General features: G+C 41.5%; 1 protein-coding gene across 3 annotated transcripts in view; it reads right to left on the bottom strand.

Annotated features, from left to right (window-relative positions):
* Positions 1-24,476, bottom strand: part of akt3a (v-akt murine thymoma viral oncogene homolog 3a) — a 54,211-nt gene extending 29,735 nt beyond the window's left edge. The window contains exons 1-2 of one of the 3 annotated variants that reach the window (XM_056394897.1): positions 24,407-24,476; positions 20,129-20,547 (exon numbers count right to left, since the gene is read on the bottom strand). In XM_056394897.1, coding sequence (XP_056250872.1) covers positions 20,129-20,174 — 46 coding nt within the window. In that variant the 5' untranslated portion in view covers positions 20,175-20,547; positions 24,407-24,476. Of the gene's footprint in view, positions 1-20,128; positions 20,548-20,808; positions 20,935-24,019; positions 24,252-24,406 lie in introns of those variants that run through there. The other 2 variants (XM_056394894.1, XM_056394896.1) reach the window with 2 other exon arrangements.
* Between the last annotated feature and the right edge of the window lie 1,262 nt (positions 24,477-25,738).

Below are 25,738 nucleotides of genomic sequence, written 5' to 3'. Positions count from 1 at the left end.
GTGGTGTTGGGGTGGGTTAGCGGCTGACTTGAAGCATCACACAGGGACAGAGAGACACACTGAGAGACAATGATAGACAGATAAGATGAAGAAAATACTGTTGGGTGCCAGTGCGTCATCAGGATTACCAAATCACACCTCTCCTCTCCTTTCCCTGTCTCTATTTTTCTCTTTTTCACAAATCCACCCACTCTCCTGTTTCCTTCTCCTGTTCTTTCAGAAACAAAGCATATTCTTTGGATCACTTGCTACTGATAAACAGAGTGCAGAGGGGCTGAAAGGGAGAGGTGGGAGGAGAGATGGAGAGAGGCATAAGGAAGAGGAAAGAAAAAAATTATAAAGAAAGGAAAGCAAAAAAGGGATGTGGGGAAGGAGGCAGTAAGCAAGCCAAAAGAAGACATCTCATTAATTCTGACCAAACCAAAATATTATTATTGTAAGTAAACTTAACCAGACTTGAGGTATTTTATATATTTATGCATTTATGTACTGCAAAAGAGATGCAACTTTTTCAAATCTACAAAACTACAAGGGATGGCCACTATAAAAACAAAAGCTACACAATATAATTAAAGTCACTAAAACAGCCCTGAAATAAATACTGAGTGTTATAATGTTCAATTATTGTAGTGATTGTGTGAGAAAAAGTATGCTTCAACTTTAAAGTGTTGTACATATGTTTCTGTGACTGTGTTTGGCTCCTGTAGCTTTGTATCAGACAAAACTTATAAATCTGTGTGACCGCTTTAGTTGAAAGAGAGAAAGAGAAATGAAAACATTGCAGGTTCCAGCTCTGAATTCACAAACTAACAATGGAAGACTATGATCATATGGAAAATAGAAACTTCAAACTGGACAGGAGAAAGAGATGTATTGACTGACAAAATGGATGAGGATGAAGAGAAAGTTAAACTGATAAAACTATTATAAACTGGCAGTGATGACTAGTTTGCTGGTCCAAGTCCAGTCATTTCTCTGAGTCAGTTTCTAGATGAAGTGTCCAACCAATGGAAGCCTGTGGCTGGCCACTTCATCGCTCAGCTGTCCAGTGCAACTGAAAACATTTAAGCAATCCTTCTGGCCGGGCCTCGACAGCGTGTATGTGTGTGAGTGTGGATTGTGTGTGTTTGTGTGTACATGTCCACTGGGGGGCGGGGGAAGGGGCAGCCAGGGGTGGCACAGACGGAGAGAAGAGATGGACAGTTGTCCACACACGCCGTTCCAAACAGGCACAGGCACACGCACACACAAACGTGCACACACAAAACTAACACAATTCTGTTTCGACCGTTCCAATTCTCCGAATGATCCAATGGTGTTCTGTCAAGCTATCCCGTCTTGGCCCTGCCTGTAATGAGTCCAGCGAGCTCTCCCACTCTGGACAGCTTGTCTGGAGAGCCACATGTCTCTAGTTTGGACTGCTGGAGAAAACAGAACAGCCGGTCTCCTTCCCACACCATCTCTCTCGGACTCCTCACTACAGTTTCATTTAGTTTTCTGCACAACTTTACTTTTCCCTTAAGACCAATTAGTAAATACTACACTACACAGTGCTTAAGACAACAGGAGTCTCTTGTTTCTTGTTAGAATGATAGGATATCAGTAATACAGGAGAACGTGGGTGACTTGAAAGATCTAACGAACAGAGGATATTTAGGAAGATAAGATAAACTATTTTAGAGTGCGTTTAAATTCCAGGTTAAATTTGTTCAAAGCAAAGACAAAATAGAGACTTGCATCAGTAAAGTGCTCTCTTCCATCTAATTTGATGTCCTTATTGTATAATCATACTTTTCTAAAACCTTTCTGTTCCTTTTATTTTTATTGGTAGGGAAGTATTATATAACATCATACCTCTTATTCAAAAAGGTGTTGATAAACAACCACATCCAGTAGTATGGTGAGGTAAAGGAGTATCTACCCCTTATATCTTTTGTTTTCAGCTTTTTTGCTATGAGCCACAAACTAAGGATTAAAAACTAAACTAGACTTTTTAAGAGTTATTTTGGAATTTCTAGGAGAAATAAATCTTGTTGGCACATCCTCCAGTTGCAGCTTGTGGATTTAGCAGTAAGAGGCAGAGATGAATCAGCTGTGACTGTGTCCGTTCCAAGCTTTCTGATTGGACAATTACAACAACGCACTGACTAACTGTCACTCAATTAGCAAACTGATTAACTATTCATTTCAGGACAGAGGGGGAAAGGGGAGAGAATGAGAGAGAAATGCAGAAAAAAAAAATTAGGAAACAGGTACAAATGGTAAGACTGAACTTCAGCCAGCAAGACAAAAATGAGTCACACAAACTTGTGCAAACTTAACAGTCTCTCTCTATCTCTCTGTCTAACACTCACTCCTTCAGGACACCTGCACACCTCTGCTCTCCTGCTTTGTCGAGGAAAAAACCTTGATGACAATTAAATAAATAACTCCATAACTATGTGAGCTCACCAGCCATTTGTTAATCAACCCAAACAGGGATTTAATTTAATGCTTTGGCCGAGGCTGGAGCTGATATGCAGATGGCGCAGAGACGGGGCTGTGTGACTGGCACTCTGGGAGCTGGAGCGGTGGCGGGTGGTGGCGTATATAGAGGTAGGGGGAGGCGGATGGAGAGGGTGGGGGGTGGGGGGGGGGGGGGGGGGGGCGCTTCTTCCACGTTCCAGCACATACACAGCAGCTCACCAGCCGGGAGAGGAATGTATCGTCTGGCCACATAACAACACACACACACACATTCAGTGTTCAGAGCAGTAACACAGAGGGTTTGGCTATAACAGAAGAGAATAAATAACAAGTTTACTAACCAAGTGACTGAGTAGCTGGCTGGCTGGTTGCCCAACTGATAAGCTGACTGACCAAAGGAAAAGCTAACACACTATTTAGATTACCTAGACAGAGGTTAACTTTCACCCTCACTAACTGAGTGACAAGCAGGTTGTAAGTATGCAGACTGGATAACTGACAAAACTACATCATGTTTTGGTGCTAGAATGATTTGATTAACTGAGTAGTCGATCAACAGATAATGAATCAACAGTTCTGATGACAGATAAATCATGTTAGTTATCATTGTAGATTTCCTATTTTGGGATTTTGGACTGTTAGTCAAGAGAAAACAAGCAATTTGAAGAAGTCACATTAGGCTTTGGCAAATTGTAAACAGCATTCATCATTACTGTCTGACATTTTATTGACAGATTAATCACCCATAAAAATATTTTTCAGTTGCAGTTGTCTATCATGTTTAAACAGTATTAAAGTATGAAGGTATCGAACACAACTAGTATCTTTGTCGTATGTACCATACAGTTAAGGTAAGTAGGTGACAGGTATTGAGTATTGATATTCAATGAAATGTAAATATTTACTGCACAGTGTAGCAGTAAGGGGTTGCACCATCAAACAGCAGCAGACTGCAGTCAAATTAATGGGTGGGTTTGAGCTGAAATGATTAGCCGGCTGCTTGAGCTGATCTCCTTATAGAAGAAGGTCAAGACATCTCCAGACACAACAGGGTGTTGAGGGGTTTCATGTGTTTGTGTATATGAGCACTAGCGGCTGATACTTGAGTAAAAGCAAGGAGGGGGAGGAGGAGGGAGAGATTAGCTAAACATCAGGCAGGTAACTGGTGGGTAAAGGAAATGAGGGAAAAGGGGGAGGTGACTGCGTGAAGCAGAAAGGGCACTGGGGGTTAAGAAAGTGGGGAATTGTACGATAATGCGCTTGAAGAAGACATCTGTCTGAAAGTCTGTCCATGAGCGCTATAAGCACACAAACTTACTCGTGCTGAGAGAAAGAATTTAATATAGACGTATAAAAATACTTATATACCTGAAAAATACTTTTTTGCACAATCTGTAATCCAAGGTCTATTTCATTGTACAAGTGTGTGTTAACAAGGATAGGGCTGTGTGCGTGACCCCGACCCCAGCAGTTCTAACTCCAGTCTGCTCAGACATCTTAAGGCGAATCCAAGCTCTTCAAAGCCAATCCACTTACAGTGCATTAGTCTCATTACCACATCGGGGCTGGACTGGTGTTAGTGTGTGTGTGTGTGTATGTGTGTGTGTGTGTGTGTGTGTGTGTGTGTGTGTGTTGTGTGTGTGTGTGTGGTGTGTGTGTGTGTGTGTGTGTGTGTGTGCATGAGTGCTTTAAATATATTCACCATCAATGACAACATATAAGTGGTGCTACCTGTAGAGGTTCACTTATGTAATGATCATACAAGACCAGAATGACAGGGAAAGGTTTGAAGGATGAAAAAATTAAATTCAGTTTGAAGCTGGGGATGCAGCTGGGTTTAAAGGTTTAGTGCTGGAGTAATTGTACAAGCCTTTGGCTCAGTCCATGGAATGAGACCACACGGAGGGTACAGCAGACTAGAGAGGAAGAAGATGATAGAATGGTAGATAAGGGAAAAGAAGAGAGCTGGGCAAGAGACAACGGGAGATTGCATAAGAGAGAGAGAGACAGAGAGATAGAGAGTATGAGGTTAAGACTATGGTGGTAACAGAGAGCTGGGACAGGGCAGGGCAACCACAGAGCGGCCAGATTGAGTGGAAACCCATGGGAGTATGGCCATCCCTTGGGGGCCACTAGGAGATTTCACCCAGCCAGCTGCACACAGCCAGAACCTCCTGGTAGGCTGTGCTGGATGCACATACATACACGCAAGCTGCCCTGGTGCCCCTCTGCTCCCCCAGCTGGTACAGAAGGAGGCACATGCACATACAAAAACACACAAATACACATACACATATACACACACACAAACTTTAAATGTTCCCTTCCCTCTTGTCTCCCTCCTGTTACATTTTGTTCCTCCTCTCACTTCCTCTCCTGTCCTGCAGTACCGTTACAGTCCAGTAGATGGTGGTGGCTCCCTGGAGCATGGTGGCCACCGCTGTGACGCTAACACCAAGCTGGAGAGTGACTGACAGACACACAGCAGCCAAGACGCCTCTCATGCTAATCTCCCTCACAGCACTGGTATGTGTGTGTATGTGTCTGTGTGTATACAGTATACACTATATACAATGTGTGTATGTGTCAGTTGGTGTAAGTGTGTTTATTTCTGTATGCAGGCATGCAGTCATCTTAAATCTGTGTATATGTCTATGTGTGTGTGAGAGTGTGTGTGTGTGTGCGTTAATACGTGAGTGCTTGTTCCCGTGTGTTATTGGGGAGAGGGCAGTGTCCGTTGCTTCCTAAAGCACCCTAGGATTAGTGTGGTGTTAGCATATTAGCATCTTAGCTGGAGGGCTGCTGCTCAACACCACCTGTGCCAGACAGGAGGCTGTGGCTACCCAGCTACCCCCCCCCCCCATTCCTTCTCTACCCCCCACCAACACACACTCACATATGTAAGCACACATACACACATACACACAGTGGGTGGGTGAAGGTCACTTAGCTACAACGACTCAAAGCTTACTGTCTTACTGTCTTAATTCATTACTGTAACTACTTTAACTGTCTCTTTACAGACTATGTTATTATTAAGATAATTACTTTATCTTCATTTTCTGTCACACTGAAATATAATTAACTACATCTTATATTCAACATATTATATTCAGCGTTGCAAGCTGGCGTTTTCTGTGACATTACCAAGTAAAAGGAGTGACGGCCAATTACAAGAAGAACACTTTTACTGCATAATAGTCATTACAATGATCTATCACAAATACTGGCATGCAGCTAATTTTAAGGAATAAAATTACAAAGTTGGCCAAAGATTAGCTCTATGCTTAGATAACTGAGGAGTATACCACTTCAGAATTTCTATATAATTTTATACTCCAGGAAGTCAGGTCAAAATGTACAAGTGAGAGCCGCTCAACTGAAATTAACATTATATTGCAGACACCCAGCATGTGTTGTTTAATACTGATATATGTGAGCTTTGTCCTAAAATAATCAGAGTTATTTGGAAAGGGATATGCAAGATAACAAAATATCTCTAGAGATGCACTGCCACATTTTTCAACTATCAAATTCATGCTCTTTTAAGCCATGTCTTTTCTTTGTATTTCAAAAAAGAATAAACACAAAATACCCAATAAAAGTACCCAAGGAGGCTGTTGAAATTTATACAGTGTACAACTAAAGACAAGTTGTCCTCCTTAATGATGTAATTCAATGGATTTTGTGATGGCCCTTCTGCCCTTCTTGCTGGTTTCCTGCTCTGTGCTCTTCTGTTTGCAGAGGCTGGTCTTGTGAAGCAGGGCCATTAGTGGCAGGAGTCACACCTGGGCCCAGTATGACCTCCTGTACAGTACATAAGGCTGGGTCAGCAACCAGTCCAGTAAGAATGCTTTTCCTCACACATTACAGAGTGGTGGCTTCTGTTTTTGGTTTTACAAAGAAAACAGCCCATTTCTACTCATCCCCCACATTACTGATTCTACAGACATTTGTTAGCTCATCACAGTCTATGAGCAGGGCCGTGACAGTTCAGTCAGGGGATATAAAATGAAACATATGAAAAAGAAATATAACAACGGAAGCCAAATCCCTGTCTTTTATGCTAAAAGAACAAAAAAGGAATGAGACTGGCCATCAGATTCAGCCCCTTACAAACACATGTATACATAGAAATCATATGCTACAGTTAAACACATACTGTAGCCATACAATAGGTGGCTTACATGACGTAACGTTAACATTATTATCCAGACAGGGCAAACTCACATTAAACACAGCTCAGTCAGATGGTCTATTTCCTCTACATCCACACACATCCATCCACCCACACATACAAAAACACACACAAGTACCAAGGCATAACATGCCACTGAAAGCACAAAGACTCATCTGTTTGGATGTCTCCTAGCATGTCAAGAAGTAAAAATACAATCCGAGCTAACCAGTACATAAAGCCCCTGCATTAAAACACCCAATAACATTAGGGATGCCATGCTGCTTGTGTTCAGAATGCAGTGGATCCAATGCGATTAGGAAACGCACACACAGCCAATGAGCAGGCTAATCAAATTGCACTGATTGCTGGTATATTGCCTCTCTCTGTTCTCTCCTTTGGATGGCATTGTGTGTTGGCATCATTGATTTCTTCATTTATTTTACAGCAAATCATTGATGTTCACATTAAATAGAGTTTATTTCCAAAACACTCTACATCCTTCTCTAAATATAACTATTAGCTGAAATTACATTAAAATCCAAAACACACCATCTCTGAAATAGAGTAGAACCTGTTAAAGTGTCAACACCTTCAACCAAGGACATCTATTTTCTTTTGCATTCCTTTTAAGTAAACCAGTTTGCATCATTTTGTTTGACTGTCACCTACTTTTAGTTGGCAGTTATCTGAAAATTACGGTTGGAGTTGGTTTCTTTTAGGTTCCCCAGTAAATCTGACATTCATATTTACATTCTTACTCTGTTCCTTTGCACGTTATTGGATGTAAAACCATCCAATTGGAGGAACAGACTGGGCAGCTGGACCAATCAGTCAATGAGATTAGCTGTCGATCAGAACAAGAAGAGGAGGGTCAGGAGACAGACACAGCTGTCTAAGTGTTGCCTACAACAGACAGGCAAAAAGGAGTGTGTGTGTGTGCATGCGCGTGTGTGGGTGTGTGTGTGTGTGTGTGTCTGTGTGAGGTAGAGGGGGGTGGGGGTGGGGGCTTAACCAGCCCAACCCTGTCCAGTTGAGCAGTGGTGAACAGGTGCAAAGCTTTGTGCATGCATGTGTGTGTGTCTATGTGTGTAAGTCACTATTATTCCAGAGTGGTTGGCTCTGTATTATTAATTCAGAAATGCCGGGCTGGGGCTGTGGGCGGCAGCTGGCGTTACGTGGCGCGCGTGTGTGTGTGTGTGTGTGTGTGTGTGTGTGTGTGTGTGTGGACAACATAAGACCCCCCTGGTCTTTTGTGAAGCCCCCCCTCCTCGTCCTTTCCTAGAGCAGCAGAGAAGCATTGTGCTGTATGTTTCCCTGTCTGCCTGTAAACTTATACACACTGCACGCTCACACACAATGTACTCTGTCAACACACACACACACACACACACACACACACACACACACACACACACACACACACACACACACACACACCACACACACACACACACACACACACACACACACACACACACACACACACACACACACACACACACACACACACAGCAGCACAATAGCCCAGCCCAGCAGGCAAGAGTAAACAATCAAGTACTATACCCCAAGTACTGTCAAGTGCCCACCTACCCACCCTCTCCCCAAACACCCTAGACACACGTGCACGTGTGCACGCACGCACGCACGCGCACACACACACACACACACACACACACACACCAGCCCAGCCCATTCATGTTCTGCACTGAAGGGCCGGCAGTAAGTGCTCTCCACCTCACTAACTGCTGCTCTCTGCTCTCCCCTCTGTCCTGCCTGGCTACCTGTCTGTCTGTCTCTCTCTGTCTCTCCACCTGCCGAAGTGTATGCCCATCTGTCCATCAGGGTGCATTCACACTGGGCATATTTGTAGTGGTTGACTCAAACTCTATCTTTAACTGTAGTTTGTATGGACAGGTGAGAGTGATGCCAACTACTGTTTACAAGTGATTCTAGGTATAAGGTTTGTTGGGGTAGGAAACAGAGCTACAGCACATGGCCATTATGGATGAATCGCACTTTTATGGATATAAGGAGACATGTGATAGGCTGTAGTTAATCATGCTTGTAATGCACAACATTACAAAATGAAGCAAGGGCAAAACAGCCTCATCTGATTCCCTCACAATCAGTCATGCTCTGTCGGGCATAAACTAACATGCCTAAGTTACAGTGACTGGAATCATATTTGTTTTGGCTCACCTGCCGCTAAAATGCCTGATGTCTCATGAAGGCAGTTTACCTAAATGCTGTTCAATAAAAGGACTACTTGTAAGCCCATGTGACTTCTGTCTACAAGATGCGGAGTTTGGACCAACAAAATAAAAGTGCAATTAGTGACTGCTTGCCTGTCTGTCACACTCGGAGATGTCAGACAGCTATATACTGTATGTCTGTCCATCTCAAACAAACACTTCCCTCTCCTTCCCTGAGAGCTGTTGTCTGTCATGCTGTAACGTCTGCCTGTCTAAGAGGCTGTTTTTGACAACATGTCCACCTCAGCTGGCTGGCATCAGGCTCTGAGACAATTCAAAAGGAACAAAGATGACTATATGTTTTATCTATGTTGTAATCAGCATAAGACAAAAAGACAAACTTATATAAAAAATCTTATGAAAATTATTATACTTTTTATTTAACCTTAAGGATTTGTATGTCTGTAAATCTGCTTGTTGCATCCATTAGAAAAATAAGTCACAACCGAAGCACATAACAAATCTCAACTAAATTTGTGTAACAGAATAGCCAGAGTAAATAAAGTACTTCATCAAGCCCACTCTGATGTTTAACACCAAGAATAGTAATAAAGGATGTACTCAAACCAAGGTTTTGACTAAACTAAATATTTTGGATTTCTTCATGATAATTAATTATAAATGCTACCTTATAAAGATGCAAAAAAACATCCCTGCTTCTGCATTATAGTTAAAATATATTGAAGAATATATCTGAAAACCTCAATGATACCGGCAGTCTCGGAACTTGCCTGCCTGGCCTTGCAAGATACTAAATGAGCAGGCCATGTCCCAGGTCTATTCAAACTCAACATATTGTGTAGAAACACTCAAACCACGGAGCAATATCTGAGTATGGCAGATGTTCGTCCTCCTTTCTTCTCTGTTCTCCCCCTCCACCTCCTCTCATACAGCAGTCCACCATTGAAACTCATGTTCCAGCCGCTAAGCTGTGAGACATCTGCACCTCACTCACTGTTTTTTTCTATCTTTTCCGTCTCATCTTTCCTCTGTACACACACATACACACATGCAAGGATAGAACTCTATTCTTGATGACAGATGGCAAGTCAACAATTGTACAGCGCCAGCCTCTAAAAACACAGACACACATACCTTATTCACACACAAACACAGAAACAAACACCACCTCCTTGTCCTCCTGTCCCTTTGTGCCCAATCCCCTGTTAGATGTCTTGATTTGTTTCTTACAGCTGAGTGTATGCAATAGTGTGTGTGTGTCCCTCTTTACCTTGGTATATTAAGCACTAGTTTAATGAGAGCTTGGTGAAGAGCAGGCCCCAGCCAGTGGACCATATGGGGGACATTTAGCCCCCTCAGAACATTGAGCCAAGCCTTGCTGACATGATTACCACTGCCGTCCGTTGCTCTACACTAGTGTCAGATTGGGAATGGGGAATTTTATCATGGACAGCTTATTAATGACTGGAGATTGGCAACCAGAGACAGAGAAAGCTGAGGGAGAATGAAAAATTCTGTCACTGTTTGGTCTCTACTTTCTCTCTGTTTTTATCAGGCTAACTGACTGAGACTCTGTGAAACACACACACAAAAGATGTACATGCAATCACACATGTAGACAAACAGAAGCAAGTAACGTGGTTACATGGAGTCACATTTTCTGTTTAGTTGAAAACAGACATATATTTGTACTTCCTCTCCTAGAATACCCTAATGTTGAGATCACATTTTATACACTGTTCCTTACATGTACTGTACACACTGTTCTCACAGTGCATCTTTGTGAATGCATATATTTATTCATGGCTTACATTTTCAGTGTGTCTCTGTGGCACAGCAGGCCTCCGCTGGTGGCTTAGTTAATCCTGTCAGAAACAGATTACAGGTGGGAAGATATAAATAGACTGACTGTCCCTTTAACCTGGCCACTGTGACATCAGCATGCAGCTCAACTATTAAGTCAGGCATAACAGGAGCAAACTCAAACCAAACCCATTAAAGGCAGCCCATGTGTTTACCCATGACCAAAATGACCAGACGTTTTACCAGGTTGTCATAGAAAAAAAACTTTCACTGTATCTTTACATCACATCTGGTTAGCAGAACAGTTTCATCTGTAGCATACTCACAAACAGAAACTACTACAAAAGCTACACCTACCGGCTTTAATGATATGATAGCAGTATCATGGCTGCAGTGGCACTATACATTAACCGACATATGAAACTGTTAACATTTATTCTACTTCAGTCATCAAATCTCCAGGGCCTTAAATTACTGCCAACATGTGACATTGCTGCCTTAGACATGTATATCCATAATATTTCGGTCAGGGTACGACGTATGAAATAATACTGTTAATTTCAATATATCTCCCATTTAAAATAGTTTTTTCAATTTAAAAAATGCATCAATTAGATGTATCAACTGGATTAAGATAGAAATATGTCTTGATGGTGATGTAGAAATTCAGCAATTCTGTTCAGATTTGTTTACATTTACTCATTTGGCAGACACTTCTATCCAAAGCTACTTACAAGTGAAGAAACTTGGGGTTCAGTGTCTTGCCCAAAGACACTTCCACACACAGACAGGAGGAGCTGGGCATCGACCCATCAACCCTGCAATCAACAGGCAACCCGCTCTACCACCTGAGCCATCACAGCCCACAGTACTGAGTTCACAGTATAGCACATTTTGGATTGTTACGAATCAGTGTCAAACAATGTAAAATTGCTTCAAATCATAGAGGAAATTGTCATTAGCTTTTGACCAAGAGGTCTCTCTCATATGAGCACAAAAGTGTTGGTACAGTATGTTACACACAGCGAAACTGACCAACTGTGGTCATGGATTTCCAAATCTCTGCTCACCTATGCTCAACAGTTAGGCAAGGTAAAGACTGGGTCAACTGTAGACTTGATTAAGTGGCTCTGCTTTACATTAGTGATCGTTGAGTCTTATTGGACAATCATCAGACTGGGTAATCAATTCAGAAACACTAAATAAAATCACAAGTGCTTGCAGTAGCCTCAAACAGCTGTCTTCATGTTCTCAACATAAGGTTTTGTAACAGAGGTTGCTCTCTGGAACTGATGCTCTGTTTTACAAATGAAGCAACACAAAGCTTGTGAGTGATGAGGAGAAAATGCATCAAGGATGTAACTGATGTTTCAGAGCAACAGTGGTTGTCCAGTTGCCCTTGGCAACCGGATGCAGACCACAGTCTACCATTATGGGTGTCATAATTGCGAGAAACAAAAAAACACTGAATCCAACTCACTCTTGCTGTACAATTATCTGCTCAGGTAAATGGGAGTTCAACAAGTTACGTGCATAATTAAAAATTACACAATAAATCTTTTCCAAAACCTTAGCAACTTGTATTTAGGGAAGTTACATTTTCAGCACTGATATACTGTACATAGTAACTCCTATGAATGACCACTATCACTTCAATCATAAACTATTACTGGAATGGCAAACACTCTGTCAACTTTAATAAGCAACAGGCTGGCAACTGATGCCCAGTTGTCAGTCTGGAAGGCATTTCTAAAATATACTATCACTGTGCTGTTTTATTATTTAAGGAGTCAAAAAAATTTATATTTGATTATCTATAGTATCCTGTTGTGAAGAAACATTCATTATCTTTAACAAAAACAATTTTAGTATCATGTCTACAGGAAATGATATGGATCAATACTAAACAGACTTGGATGGCCAAAGAAAAATTGAGTGGAAGACCAAATAGTAACACTCCGGGGTCCTTCTCCTGCACTCCAAAACTTACACTAGCTGTTAACCAAGCAATAATCTGTCGGCCTAAATCAGCCATACCAACCCCCACTCTAACCTGCTTCCTCTAATCAGCCCAAAGCCTTCTCCAACCAGCCAACACTACCTCAAGATGTTAGACTACACACTACCCCTTTGGTCTAATCTCTGTGTTAGCACATTTAAACATAGAATCTCTTTTCAGCTTTAACACAAATTGGCTTGTGAAGTAAGGACAGAGCTGCTGCAGCCATTGGGTCACCATGGAACCCGATAGAAACATCTGATAGCTGCCTGTGCAATAGTGGTAGATAGAAACCAGTTGATGAGAAAACTGAGGTGGCCAAGAAACCCAGGTCTCCAAGGAATTAATATCTTGCTATCTATCCTTTAAACAACCTCCTTGTAATAACATTTGACTAAGCTGTCATATTCAGAAATGTGCAACACTATATATGCACCAAGTGGGCTTCACCGGGGCAATGAAGTTATAAACTAATGTTTAAAAAAATCCACAGTGAATCATCTGTTTGTTGTTGTGTTTGAGTTACAAGAGTCAAAAGGTCTAATAGGTTAAGTTTAAATGGTGATTTATAGTATATTAGTATGTTACCAAAAATGGGATGAAGCATTCATTTGTTACAACCTGCATAACATCATCCTCTGCATTGATTAATTATAAGTATCAGATAATATAAAAATATATTTGGTCCTTATTACCAGTAAACAGCTGTAATGTATAGCATGTTTCAATTAAGTAAAATACATAAAACTGAAATTTTGGATTTTGACATCTCTTCGTACATTGGGTTGATAATGGATACATTTCAATAATAATGGCAATAAATAATAATCTAGTAAAGTGTACATGTGTGAATGCATGTGCATGCATACATCCAGACTGTGATGAAATGTTTGAGGTCAGCATTTCGATGATCCTGAGCTACAAACTAATCCCATTACTCAACCTCTTCTCCCTTCACCTTTTCTCTCTTCCTCTATCCAAGTTTTCCCTCTGCAGTGATCAGCACTCCATTCATTGATCCACTCATTCATTTATCCAAGACTGCCTCACTCTACATTAGTTCATTCACTCACCCATCCATTAATCCATCTCTCAGTTTGCATAGCCTTTACAAGGATGCTTCCTACCACTTACCACTGATCTTATTGACTGACTGAGTTTGCAGAGTTGTACAGCTTCAGGCTATTTAGCTCAGACTGCACATTGTAACATGCGTTTCTGAGCTTATCAGTAGGTACATATAAGTTTAAAAGAAAGGAACAAAAATATCATTCTGATTGAATACTAAGGTGACACACTCTGCTGCCTGTCTGTGTATGTTACCCATCTGTCTTTCATTTGATGTCTGTGACCCGCTAGTTGCAGGTCTCTTCTGTATTGCCAAGTTGTCTGCCTCTGTTCTATGCTGGCTCTATCTGTCACAAACTATCGGTCTCTCTGCCTGTCTTTCCTGTGCTGTTTGTCTGTAGGCTCTGCAGACTTGTCTGTCTGTTTGCGCTGTGCCGTTGGTCTGTCTGACTGTCTGGCTGACTGCCATTCTCTGCAGTGTAGAGTGAGTCATTCTTAGGACAATGGAGACAGTTTGTAAAGCCACACTGGAGCGTACACTTCCTCCGGATGTGCAAGAGGATGCCATTCATAACAAAGCCTGCACTGTCTGCTACTGCCCTGTATATGCATGTGCGTTTGAGAAACAGAGGGGATAAAAAGAGGAGTGCAGGGAGAAGGAGGGAGATACATAGATAGACAGAGAGAGAAAGAGTGTGAATGACAGTAAATGGAGTAAGTTGTGCTGACAGGCTCTACAGCAGAGGCAGGACAGAGGAGGAGGAAAGGATGGGAGGAGAGGGGAGGAGAGGAGAGGAGAGGAGAGGAGAGTAGAAGGGCGACACAGCAGACAGTGGCGGCGGCAGCAGCAGCAGCAGCGGCTGGTGATTGATATCAGAGATCTGGCACTGCCACCTGATCCAGCCAGCCAGCCTCCAGCAACACTGAACTCACTGAACTCACTGAGCCAAGATGGCTGCCTCACTGCACTGCACCCAATGAACCCCACAGCAGTCTAACGTATACAGTATAGCACAGACAGCTCCCAAAGGGATTAAGTTGTGGTGATGGAGAATACAGAGGAAAAAGTATAAAAGAAGACAGGTGTGTTGCTTCTTATTTCAGCTCCATGTCTATCATACGTTCATCCCGAGATACATCAAGTGACAGGTTGGCACATTTACACAGATTACCAGTAAAGGCAGACATTGAATATGTAATGGAACCACTTCATGACTGTCTCCACGGTGAAAGAGCCCCCAATCATAATTCTACATATGGATGCAATTTGAAAACAAAGACTGTAAAGTTACAGGGAGCAAGGGCAGAACAGATCTAAAGATACAAAGCCAAAGCACGACATGCAGAGCCAACATTTCAGTCGATGTGTGGGATGCAGCCATGTAATTTAATACTGCATCATGTCCAATACAAAATCATGTCAGTATGAATGTGCCCATAACCCCCATGAGCCCCCAGAATTTTTACCCAAACTGCTTTCAAAGAAATCAATGAAGAAGAAAAAGAAGATGAAAAAAGACAAATACTCTGGGGTACTGAGATGCTGATTCTAACACTATGAGATGACTGTGTTAGATGGAATATGGTAGGTTATTTGTAGTGGAATATCTAGTATGTTACAGAGTTTAATTATGTTTGATTATAGTCCTGTGCAAAGGGAGCTTTAGAAATCAAACATATTTTAAACCTTTATTTGAGCTGTCACAGAAGCATTTTGGTAAACTGCACTTGACATTTGGTGAAACTGAACTAACCTTAACCTCAAAAACAATGTGTACAATGAGACTTATAGTTATAGTATGTAATTTCTCTGCAGTTCAAGAATCTCTTATCTAACTCAATAAATAAAATTGCAGAATATAACAAGAATCCATTATAAAAACCTTGCAACTTCACCATATATGCTTGACAATATTTTCATTTATTTTCTGTCTGAAAATCTTACATTCTAAAGAACATACAGCTACACACATCTATTTAAGAGGTTGACTGAAGTCATGAATTAATTTGAAACGCAATTGTAAAATAAAGAGTATGTGCAACATCTTCTTGACTTTATCTTATGTCTGATTGCTTAAACCCTCCTGGGAGACAAAGAATCATTATCTCCAAAAATGAGTTAGTAACAAGTCTCTCTCCACTTTGACAAAGCCGTATCTCATCTGATTAGTAGCTTTGCTTAGAAACACTTCTGGGGACAGAAAGTGTCAAAGAAAAGATGATGGTGTTCTCCCTGTCTCTCTTCTTCAGTGTTTCTCCTCCTCTCCTCCCTCCTGGCCATCTGTTGTGCTGACTGCTGTGTGGGCTGATGCTGGTGGAGGAAACTGTATCCTCGACTACACTGGCTGACTGTGACCTCTGTATTCTCACATGGGCTGACAGAAGGTAAACTCCTAGCCTAGGTGGAAATGAAGTGGAGTTCACCTCAGATTCAGATTTGTAAAGGTGCAATAAAATATTGCTCTAACTTCTGTTGACTGAAAGGATAGCAACATGTGATTTTCACCCCTAAACACAACATTCAACACAACACAATATCCTTCCAAGGCTGTACCTGTAGCTCACATCTATCCACCAAATTTTCTAGCATCTTTCATCTAAAGCATCTTTTTAAAAATTAAGAATGAAATAACATTTCCAGACTCTGTGACAGATTCTGTTATATCTGCTGTTCATTATTTCCAAAGATAAAGAAATGATGCAGCCGAATGCACTCCCCACTCTGATTTAATGAAAGGAGGAAGGAAATCATCACCATGGCAGTGAGCAAGTGAGCACTGAAAGGCTCGGTCATCTGAGGACATACTGCTGTATTTTGCAGAGGTGATGTTCCTGAGGTTTGTCTCCGTGTGATGATTGCAAACTTTGACTTCATATACAATGAGTAGAGATGTTTGCTTTTTATGCTTTTGTTATATACATGCATTTTACAGCTTTATTAAACTACTGTTGTATGCTTGTTTTTATTTGTATCATCTGTTGTGATTTTGTTTTTGATCTGTTATCTGCCCTCTCAACTTTTACAACATCTGTGTGAAGCACTTTGTAATTGAAGTTGTACTGAATGAATGAGGGATGGAAGAAAGGAAGGAATGAATTAAAAGCAAAAATCCTGAAGTTTTTATTTTGTTATAGTACATTTTACTCCCCCCCCTTCTTGTCATTTTGTGTAAATGTTTCCTATTGACAGTCTGACATACTCCCGAAGCCCAATGCTGCTTATTGAGGACAATGCACATACACACTACTGCCAGTGATCACCATCCACTGAAATATGTAAGTTGATCAGCCTACTGTGTGTGAGTATGTGTGTGGCAATGTGCTGTACACATCTGTCATGTTTGACAAATTACTCTTATGGTTTTTGGCTTGTCAAACTAAAGCTACAAGCTCACAGATACACACAGTCCCTTCATAAAACATGCAGAGAGCTGAGCATACCCATGAGGGTGCATGAGCAAGAAGTTATCACCAATACTTTGTGCTACGGATGAGAAACACTTTCTTTCAATCAATCAATCATTTCACTTTATTACTATACCCATTACTCTGACCACAAAAGACAAGAGAGTAAAAAAAGTTAAAAGAGTATGAAAAAGACTTTAAGAAACATTCAGAAACAACTATCTCATTAAATCCTCATCATCAATGGTCAAATAAAGTCCTAGACTAAGTTGCCACAAATGCATCGGTAAGACTAATCTACACATAGACTTACACATAGGCCTTATCATTTCCTGACATGTGGATGCATTTATGCTGAAGACCATGTGATTAAAAGTAAAAAAGCTCTGCAGAACCAATAGCATCACCAAAGCATTTTAAGTCTCTGCATACTGCTCCTTTGTACCTAAATCATGTGTAAGCTGTATATTGTAGAGGGGTAAACAGTAAGTCCTGAACCGCGAGCCTATCACACACATCAATAGAGAATAAAATTTACAGCAATATCGATATAAATCTCTGTCATGCATTAAGTGGTCTATAAGATGATGACCAAGATATTATGGCTTACTTGAAGAAAAACCTCTGCACTTATTATCATTAAACAACTTTTTTTTGGCAACAAAATTGCACCATATTGGAAGCATTTACTCAACAGCTGTTGTAGACAAGAACTTCATCTAACATAAAATTATTAATTATGAGTTTACCAAAAACACAACCTGTTTTAACAAGCATCTGCATAGCTGGATACACAAACAACAATGGGGATAATATATTACTCATATTTACCCAATAATAACATGAAAAGAGTAAGATACATCCTTGCTCATCTAATCTGCAAGGTTTAATAGTCACACAATAGACAAGAATTCAGCAATTATTCAGGTAGTCCTCAAATACTCAATACAAATTTTTTCATGTTTGATTCAATTAGAGGTCTTAGAGGCATCTACAAAGCATGTGAGCACCTCTCTTCCATACAGAGACCTCTGCTACCTTCCCATCTATTTCACCGGTCTTTCTTTCCAATCTTCTACTCACTCAGTCTTTTAGTTTCTCTTTTTGTGTCACCGTCTTTCTGTCGCTCAGTTCAAAACAAAACAAAGTGCATTATTTGGTACAAGAGTTAGAAAGTACAGGGCCTTGCAGACAGTCAAAACACAACTATATGTCTCATAAGTACAAAAGGTTGTGTGTGTGTGTGTGTGTGTGTGTGTGTGTGTGTGTGTGTGTCTGTGTGTGTGTGTCTGTGTGTGTGTGTGTGTGTGTGTGTGGTCGCGTGTGTATGGAGGTTTCACTACCTTTCTCTGCCTCTCTCCCGCTTTCTTTTCAGTAAAAAGCTGTCTAACGACTGAGACTGCAGTCACGACCTGGACAGTGAGTCAGCACCCCGACCCTGCTTCTCTCCACACACACAAATACAGACAAAGATTTAGCATATGATGCAGACAAACATTCATATTCCTGACACAAACAACACCCCCCCCACACACACACAACCTCTATCTCTCTCACTCACTGATGAACAGTGGTAGCGCTGCGTCGTGACTGGGGGCGATGTGTTCCTCTTAATATGCACAGACCACTGTCTGAGGATCACACTGGCATGCTGGCACACATAGACAAAGATCCTCCCCTCAATTTCAGCAATAGAGAGTGCGCCCTGTATTTGTGTATGTGTGTGCGCATGTGACACAGTGTGAGAGAGCATCCTCTCCATCTAGTAAGGAGCACTCTGTTATCCAACATGTTCTCCTGCTGTGCCATGGTGTTAGCCTACATTACCCAGAAGCCTGCAGTCTGTTATGTATCCATGTCACTTCCTGTTCAACAGTTTGTGTTACACATTCCTAGACACCATCACATAGTCAGGGGGATGATGCTCATTGGCCTAAAAGTTTGGAAATCCCCCTTGTTGCACCCCTGAGGCTCTCTCTCTAAAACACACACATTCACGTACACATGTACTTGTGCCTGAAGGAATCAACACCAACAGACACATGACCCCATGAAATCATGGTTTGTTTATAAAAAAATAAAAAAATAAAAAAATAAATGACAAAGTCCTAAAGTGCCTTACAGTTGCTGCTGCAGTCATCACAGAGCCACTGTTTATCACTTTTTGACAGCTTCTGGTTCAGTTTGGCCCTGCTACAAATGACTTTTCACCTGTTGCAGCAACCACTTACTGAACATGAGCTGTGATTGTCTGAGGACAGGGAAGTGCTATCTTTGCTAGATGCTCTTCAACTATTACATTTTCTTTCCCAATTTCTCATTCATTTGGTTGTAAACAGGATGTGTTGTCAGTGTCCCCCTTACTCCACCCCAACCAACCCCAAGTCATATGACTCTCAGTGACACAATTCAGGATTTTCTACGAACTTAAGACACAACTATGTTAAATAATACCTCAGAGAGACAGAACTAACTTGATTTCACAGACTAGTAAACACACTGGCCTGACAAAACACTATGCACCAGCAGTGTAACTACAGGCCTGGTACATGTTATCAAGTGCACACACACTGCATACAAAAACATGCACAAACCCATGCACACACTCTTTTTCAGCCACAACCTAACTAAAGTATATAGAGGCTTAGCAAACAAACTGCCAGACAAGCTTATAATAAAGAGACACATCCCTATGGGGGCAAATGCACACACGTATACACTCACACACTAGATAATCAGACATCCATGTGATCACACACACACACACACACACACACACACACAACACACACACACACACACACATACATATACACACACACACACACACACACACACATACACTGTCAGTCGCAAACACTCACATCCTCCCACCGGCACATGTGGACAGCCACGGCCAGGCCCTCAGTCTAGACAAGAGGCAGAGAAGAAGAGGATAGAAAATAGAGGCAGAGAGGAGGGGAGTAGAAAAAGAGAGGTACTGGATGTACTTACCCCGTTTCTGGAGCCATCCCTCTCTAACGATGGTGACATCGCTCATGGTTCCTTCACGCCGAGTCTGATGCCGCTACACGCCTGCTCCACAGAGAGAGAGAGAGGGAGGAGGGGAGGAGAGGAGGAGAGGAGAGAAAGAGAGGGAGAGGAGGAGAGGAGGGGGGGTAGGCTCTCCCAGCCTCCGCGTCACTCTCCCTCCCTTCCTTTCCCGTTCACCCTCTCGTTCGCGCAGTCTCTCTCTCAGACACACACACAAACACGCACTGTGTCTGTGTACGTGTGTGTGTCGTTTTGCTTCCTGTTGTGGCTTATCTCCCTGTCTCCCTCCCTTCTTCTTCTTCTCCCCCTCCTCCTCCACCTCCTCCTCCTCCTCTCTCGTTCCCTCTCCAGACCTTCCTCCTCACCAGCAGTGACTCAGCCTGGAAGGAAGTGAAAGGAGAAAAAAGAAAAAAGAAAAAAGAAGGCATGGATTTATTTTTCTCTTCCTCTGCTGCTCCCTTTCTTTCCCTCCAAAGCCCTTTCATGCAATCTGACAAGACAAACAACTAGTTATTGTGAGGACAAATGTGCCCTCAGCTCTTCCCCCACCCAATCATGCACCCAGTTCCTCTTTCTGTCGCTAACACTCACTGATAAACAGGATGAATTATTGCAGAGCTCTTGATGAAGCAAAAACTGACCTTGATTGCCAAAGAAACATCCCTGAGCTCTGTGTCTCATTCATTCATAGACCTTTTTTTGTTCTGGTGAGCAGGTTGTGCTGTGTGCAAAGCCTATCTACTTCTCTGTGCTTGCTGTATTTCTGCATGTCAAATTATTTTGTCAACATGTGTGTGTGTGTGTGTGTGTGTGTAGGCTGACGTCTGTATGTGGGAGGCTGGAGAGCATCTCAGGACTGTGGAGTAGGGCTTGGCTATAAATAGCAACAACGGCAGTTAAGGATGCTCTCACACTCTTTCTCTCTGCCCAAATCTCTGCACCTCTCTGTCGTCTCCCTTCCACTCTCCCTCCCCTCTCTCTCTGCATAGCTGCCGTGTTCACCTCAAATGCACCCTACTACACTGTATTACACAACGCGCAACAACGCTACGCTTCTCAGCTTGAATGGAGATCAGCACTACGGCAGCTAGGCTAGCAGTCGTTGCTATCTAGCTGGAAATCAGTATTCAGATCAGCTAGTGTCTGCACTGCCGCCAACACTTGGAGGGACTGCAGCGTCATAACGAAGGCTGCAGACGTACTCACACACACATAAACACACACCCTAGTAGGTGATAGGGATTTTTTTTTTATGTTGAGGCAGCAGAGTTGTGACCACTCTAAATACAGGTGTACAAAGCCAGACTAGTAACAATACATTCAAGTTCTTGATCAAAGGGGCTGCTACGATGCTCAGGTCAAGCTTTCATAAACTCAAACTGAGGAGATGTTGATGATGTTTCATCTCACTGATAAGGACTCAATGAGCCAAACTGCCAACAAATTGCTACTGAAAAATGATGTTCAGTGTAGATTAAGATCACAACTGTTTTACTCCTGGGGTCTTTCTAACCATATGAGTGCCTTTCTGCAGTGACTGACTGAAATTTATCATCAACAATGTTGATAATCTAATAATTGTATAAGTCATAAAAAAAAGAAAAAGGCAAAATATTCATTGCTTCCAGTCTCTCATAATGTGACGCTGCATTTCTTAAGTTTTATATAATTGAAAATGTTGGGGTTTTGGACTGTTGGCTGTAGGTAATTGTGTATTTCACTTACATTTTAAGACAAGAAATGATTAATCGTTATAAACTTTTCACCCCTCTTGGACTTTTGTATATTTATATTATTTTACCACACAGGATATAATTATAAGGGTTGGGTATGAATCTTCAATTTGTTTTTGGTACCAACCAAAATATCTTTGAAATGTCTTCATAGAATCAAAAACTATCTAAAGCTGCCATCAAATGTCTGATTAGACTCGTAATATTGATTATTCAGATAGTTCCTGATTTATATAAAATTATTACCAGTTTTTATATTGTACTACTATTATATATTTTTAAAACTGTTTATATACTTGTTTACAGCTGTAGAAACTAAGGTATAAGGTAAATTGTATTGTTTTAGTATCATATTAGCACTGATTTAGAAAACAATTCAAATGATACCCAGCCCTAGTAATTACATCCAAGGGGATCGAATCCTTTTTATAGGCACTGTGCAATTCTGGATTAAGCTTTAACACTGCAGTGTAATTCAATGAAGCTTCAGTTAGCTTTAACCTTAATCTGGTCTAGTATGGCCCTGATCGCACTTAGTGGAGGACAGGACAGGAGAGGACAGGAAAGGTGAGAAGAGGAGAGGAATGTCCAGACAGTGGCAACCCTTTGTCACCAGGGCAGCTGTTGCCATGGAGATATCCGCTGCCATGCTGAACCAACCATGCCAGGAGAAGCACCTGCCAGACAGCATTTATTTTATGATATTTCATTCCAGAGGCAATTACAAGGGGAAAAATTGACAAGGAAAGGGAGGTAGTGAGAAAAGAAACATAATCAGAGGAAACAGAGAAATAGAGACCAATATGGGGGGGGGGGGGATTGATGTAAAGGGCAGGGACCAGTCAGCTACCCCTCTATTAATCAGTCTAGCTGTATGAAGCCACACTGCATGACAATAAATTTGCCCCTCAAAAGATTTGAGGGGTTTCCCATCCTGTATTCCCATTTCAGTGTCGTAAATCATAGCCTCAGTGTTACGGGGGGAAAACGTGGGAGTCTCCCTGACAATGTACTAAAAATATAAATACATGCACATATATAGTACATTTGCCGATGGAAATAATGATTCTCATATGTATAGTGGGGTCCAAAGGTGGCAAACCAACTAATTTTTTGTCCCAGGTCCCCTTAGGAGGTCTATTCAGCCATGCACTTGTGCAGTCACAAATCAAGCCAGGCTTAGTTTTGTTGTCTCACTCTACTATAGCTATCAACATGCCATGTAAGTTGTGGATGAAGTACAGTGGCAATACCAGATTATACAAATACTCCAATACAAGTTAAAATCCTGTATTTACAAAAAGTAGTACAAAAGTATTAGCAGCAAAATGCAGTTAAAGTAATGGTACTCATTGTAGACAGATTATTATGTTATCAGCATTTCAAAGCTGCATTTGTTTGTGATGGAACTATTTTTAAGTGATTTAAATAGGGCTGAAACAAATTATTGTTTTAAAATTATTAAAACAATTCAAAGAAAAAGCAGCAAAAATTACTTTAATGACGAAATGTTGATGAACAAAATACTTGCCAGTTAATTTTCTGTTCATCGACTTGTACTGTTGGGTAATCTATAAAAAAAAAAGAATTATATTTTAAAAGCTTTCCATATGTTTTGTATGCAAAAATATTAATTTGTAAAATAACCAATAGCTGACGCTGTCACATAAATGTAGTGGAGTAAAAAGGTCTAACATTTCTCCCTGAAATGTAATGGAGGAGAAATATATAGCAGCACGAAATCGAAATACCAAAGTATACAGTACTTAAGTAGAGTACTAGAGTAAATGCAGCTACTAAGTTACACTGCACCACTGCACTAAGTTACCAGCACTGCATCATCTACGCCACGGTGCGAAGTGGTTGTTAAACTGCAGAATGTTGCATGCAGCATGGTACGGATGTTAAACATGAGAATAATTTTAAAAACGATACCCATTTTCGAGACAGTGACCCATTTAGCGCTAGCTCTAAGCATCATTCCAAGTAAGCCGTTAAACACGGGACCAGGTCCACCTAACTGAAATTATCACAACATAAAAACACATTATTCAGCGAGCTTTAGCGGGGTTTATGTCATGTTTGCTGTCACAACAGTGCTGCTAGCTGACAGTGTTACCTGTAGCGGCAGGTGCGATGGTATTCCCGTGCACCTGCTGTTTATAAACCGCTCGTAAACCGTAACGTAAAGCTATGTTAGACTTCAAGCTAGGCTGAACCGTCAGATGATAGTCAACCGTTGCTGTTAACGTTACGAGCTGACGCACAACGATTTCAACGAATTTCCAAACGGATTTCCAAGAAGCTACGAAAGCTACCGTTACCGCAGCCAACGGTTGTTTTGACTTTCAGGAAAGCTCGTGACGTCACCCAGAGAAACGGCAAACCCCCCCCCCCCCCCCCTCTATGTCTCTCTCAGTCTCTCTCTCTGTCTCTCTCTCTCTCACAAACACACACACACACACACACACACACACACACACACACACACATACACACAGCCTACCGTCTCGCCTCGTCCTTCCGTTTTTGGTTTTAACGGTTTCAGCTCAGCGTCTGGTTCTCCTCCACTTCATCCCATTCCCACATCCCGTGTGACTGTGCCGGCTAATAAGCCAACCATCGCGAGAGTCAGAGGTTAGGACTGTATCTGTGGGAGCTAGACGGGAAGAGGCCTTAATTGGGTCCGATCCTAGTAACGGTAAAACTGTAGTGTGTCATACAGTGACAGATTTGTGGACGGCAGTGATGAGATAATCACAAAGTTCCTTTACCTTTTAAACATGGACGGATTATAACACAACGGGCCCTTGGGCATAGACATGCAAAAAGTCCCCCACCCCTCCTACATAACAGCAAGACCCACTGACTGTGTCTTCTGGGGTGTCGTTGTGTATCTTTGTAGTCGTTTTGCACCTATTGTTGTTTTGCATCTCTTTTTAGCATTTTTTTGTTATTTTATGTCTATATTTTTTATGTCTCTCTTTGTGATGGCTTTGAATCTCTGGTTATTTTGTGAAGATTCGTTTTTGTCTCTGGTCATTGTGGATGTCTTTGTACTTTTTTTTGCATTGCAATTTTGTTTCCTTTAACTCATTCTGCATCTCTTCTTTTGCATCTCTGTGCAGTCATTTTTGTGGCTCTTCGGTGTCATTTTGCATCTCTTTGTAGTCATTTGATTGACTTTCCAACAAGAAATGTTAACAGTCACTTCACACAGCTGGGCAGCTGCTTGGCACAGGTCCAGGGCTCGGGGCATTACACTGTATTATGAAATTCTAAATAGTTCCTCATATAGTTGTTTACATATTTTTAAGTTTATTGTTTACAGAAGCGTGATTTGTGAGCAACTGTGCAAACAGTTAACTATAATTCAGCAGCGTCAGCAATTGGTACAGCCTCTCCACATTAGTGCATTGTAATATCTTAGATGCTGTTTACAGCCGGAAGGACCAGACAGCTGCATAGCACATGACTGAAATCTCTCCTCAACAGCTGATCAGCCTAGTGTAAAGCACATTGTTCAGTGGACATTTAAAGCTCAGATTGTTGATACGATGCATTTTTTGAATTCCTGTGCCGGTTGTTTTAAGCCAGCGGGGTCAGCTGCCCTCTTATAGTACTTAAATGTTGGTAAGGGTGATGGTGGGCATCCTCACATAGGTTTGGCCATTCAAAAGCCTTGGACAACTCAAGAGTGCATCCCCCTCTTCTTCCATCCTACTAAATCTCTTCACCCTCCATCTTTTCACATGTAAAACTACTATATGATTAATACGCTAACATTAACAAATTCAAAGGGTAAAATCCTTTATTTTTTATCCTTTATTCTAATTTA

Source organism: Seriola aureovittata, chromosome 14 (assembly GCF_021018895.1).
Source record: "Seriola aureovittata isolate HTS-2021-v1 ecotype China chromosome 14, ASM2101889v1, whole genome shotgun sequence".
NCBI lineage: Eukaryota > Metazoa > Chordata > Actinopteri > Carangiformes > Carangidae > Seriola > Seriola aureovittata.
Note: the sequence above shows the minus strand (reverse complement) of the source record. Positions and strands in the feature narration are given on the sequence as shown.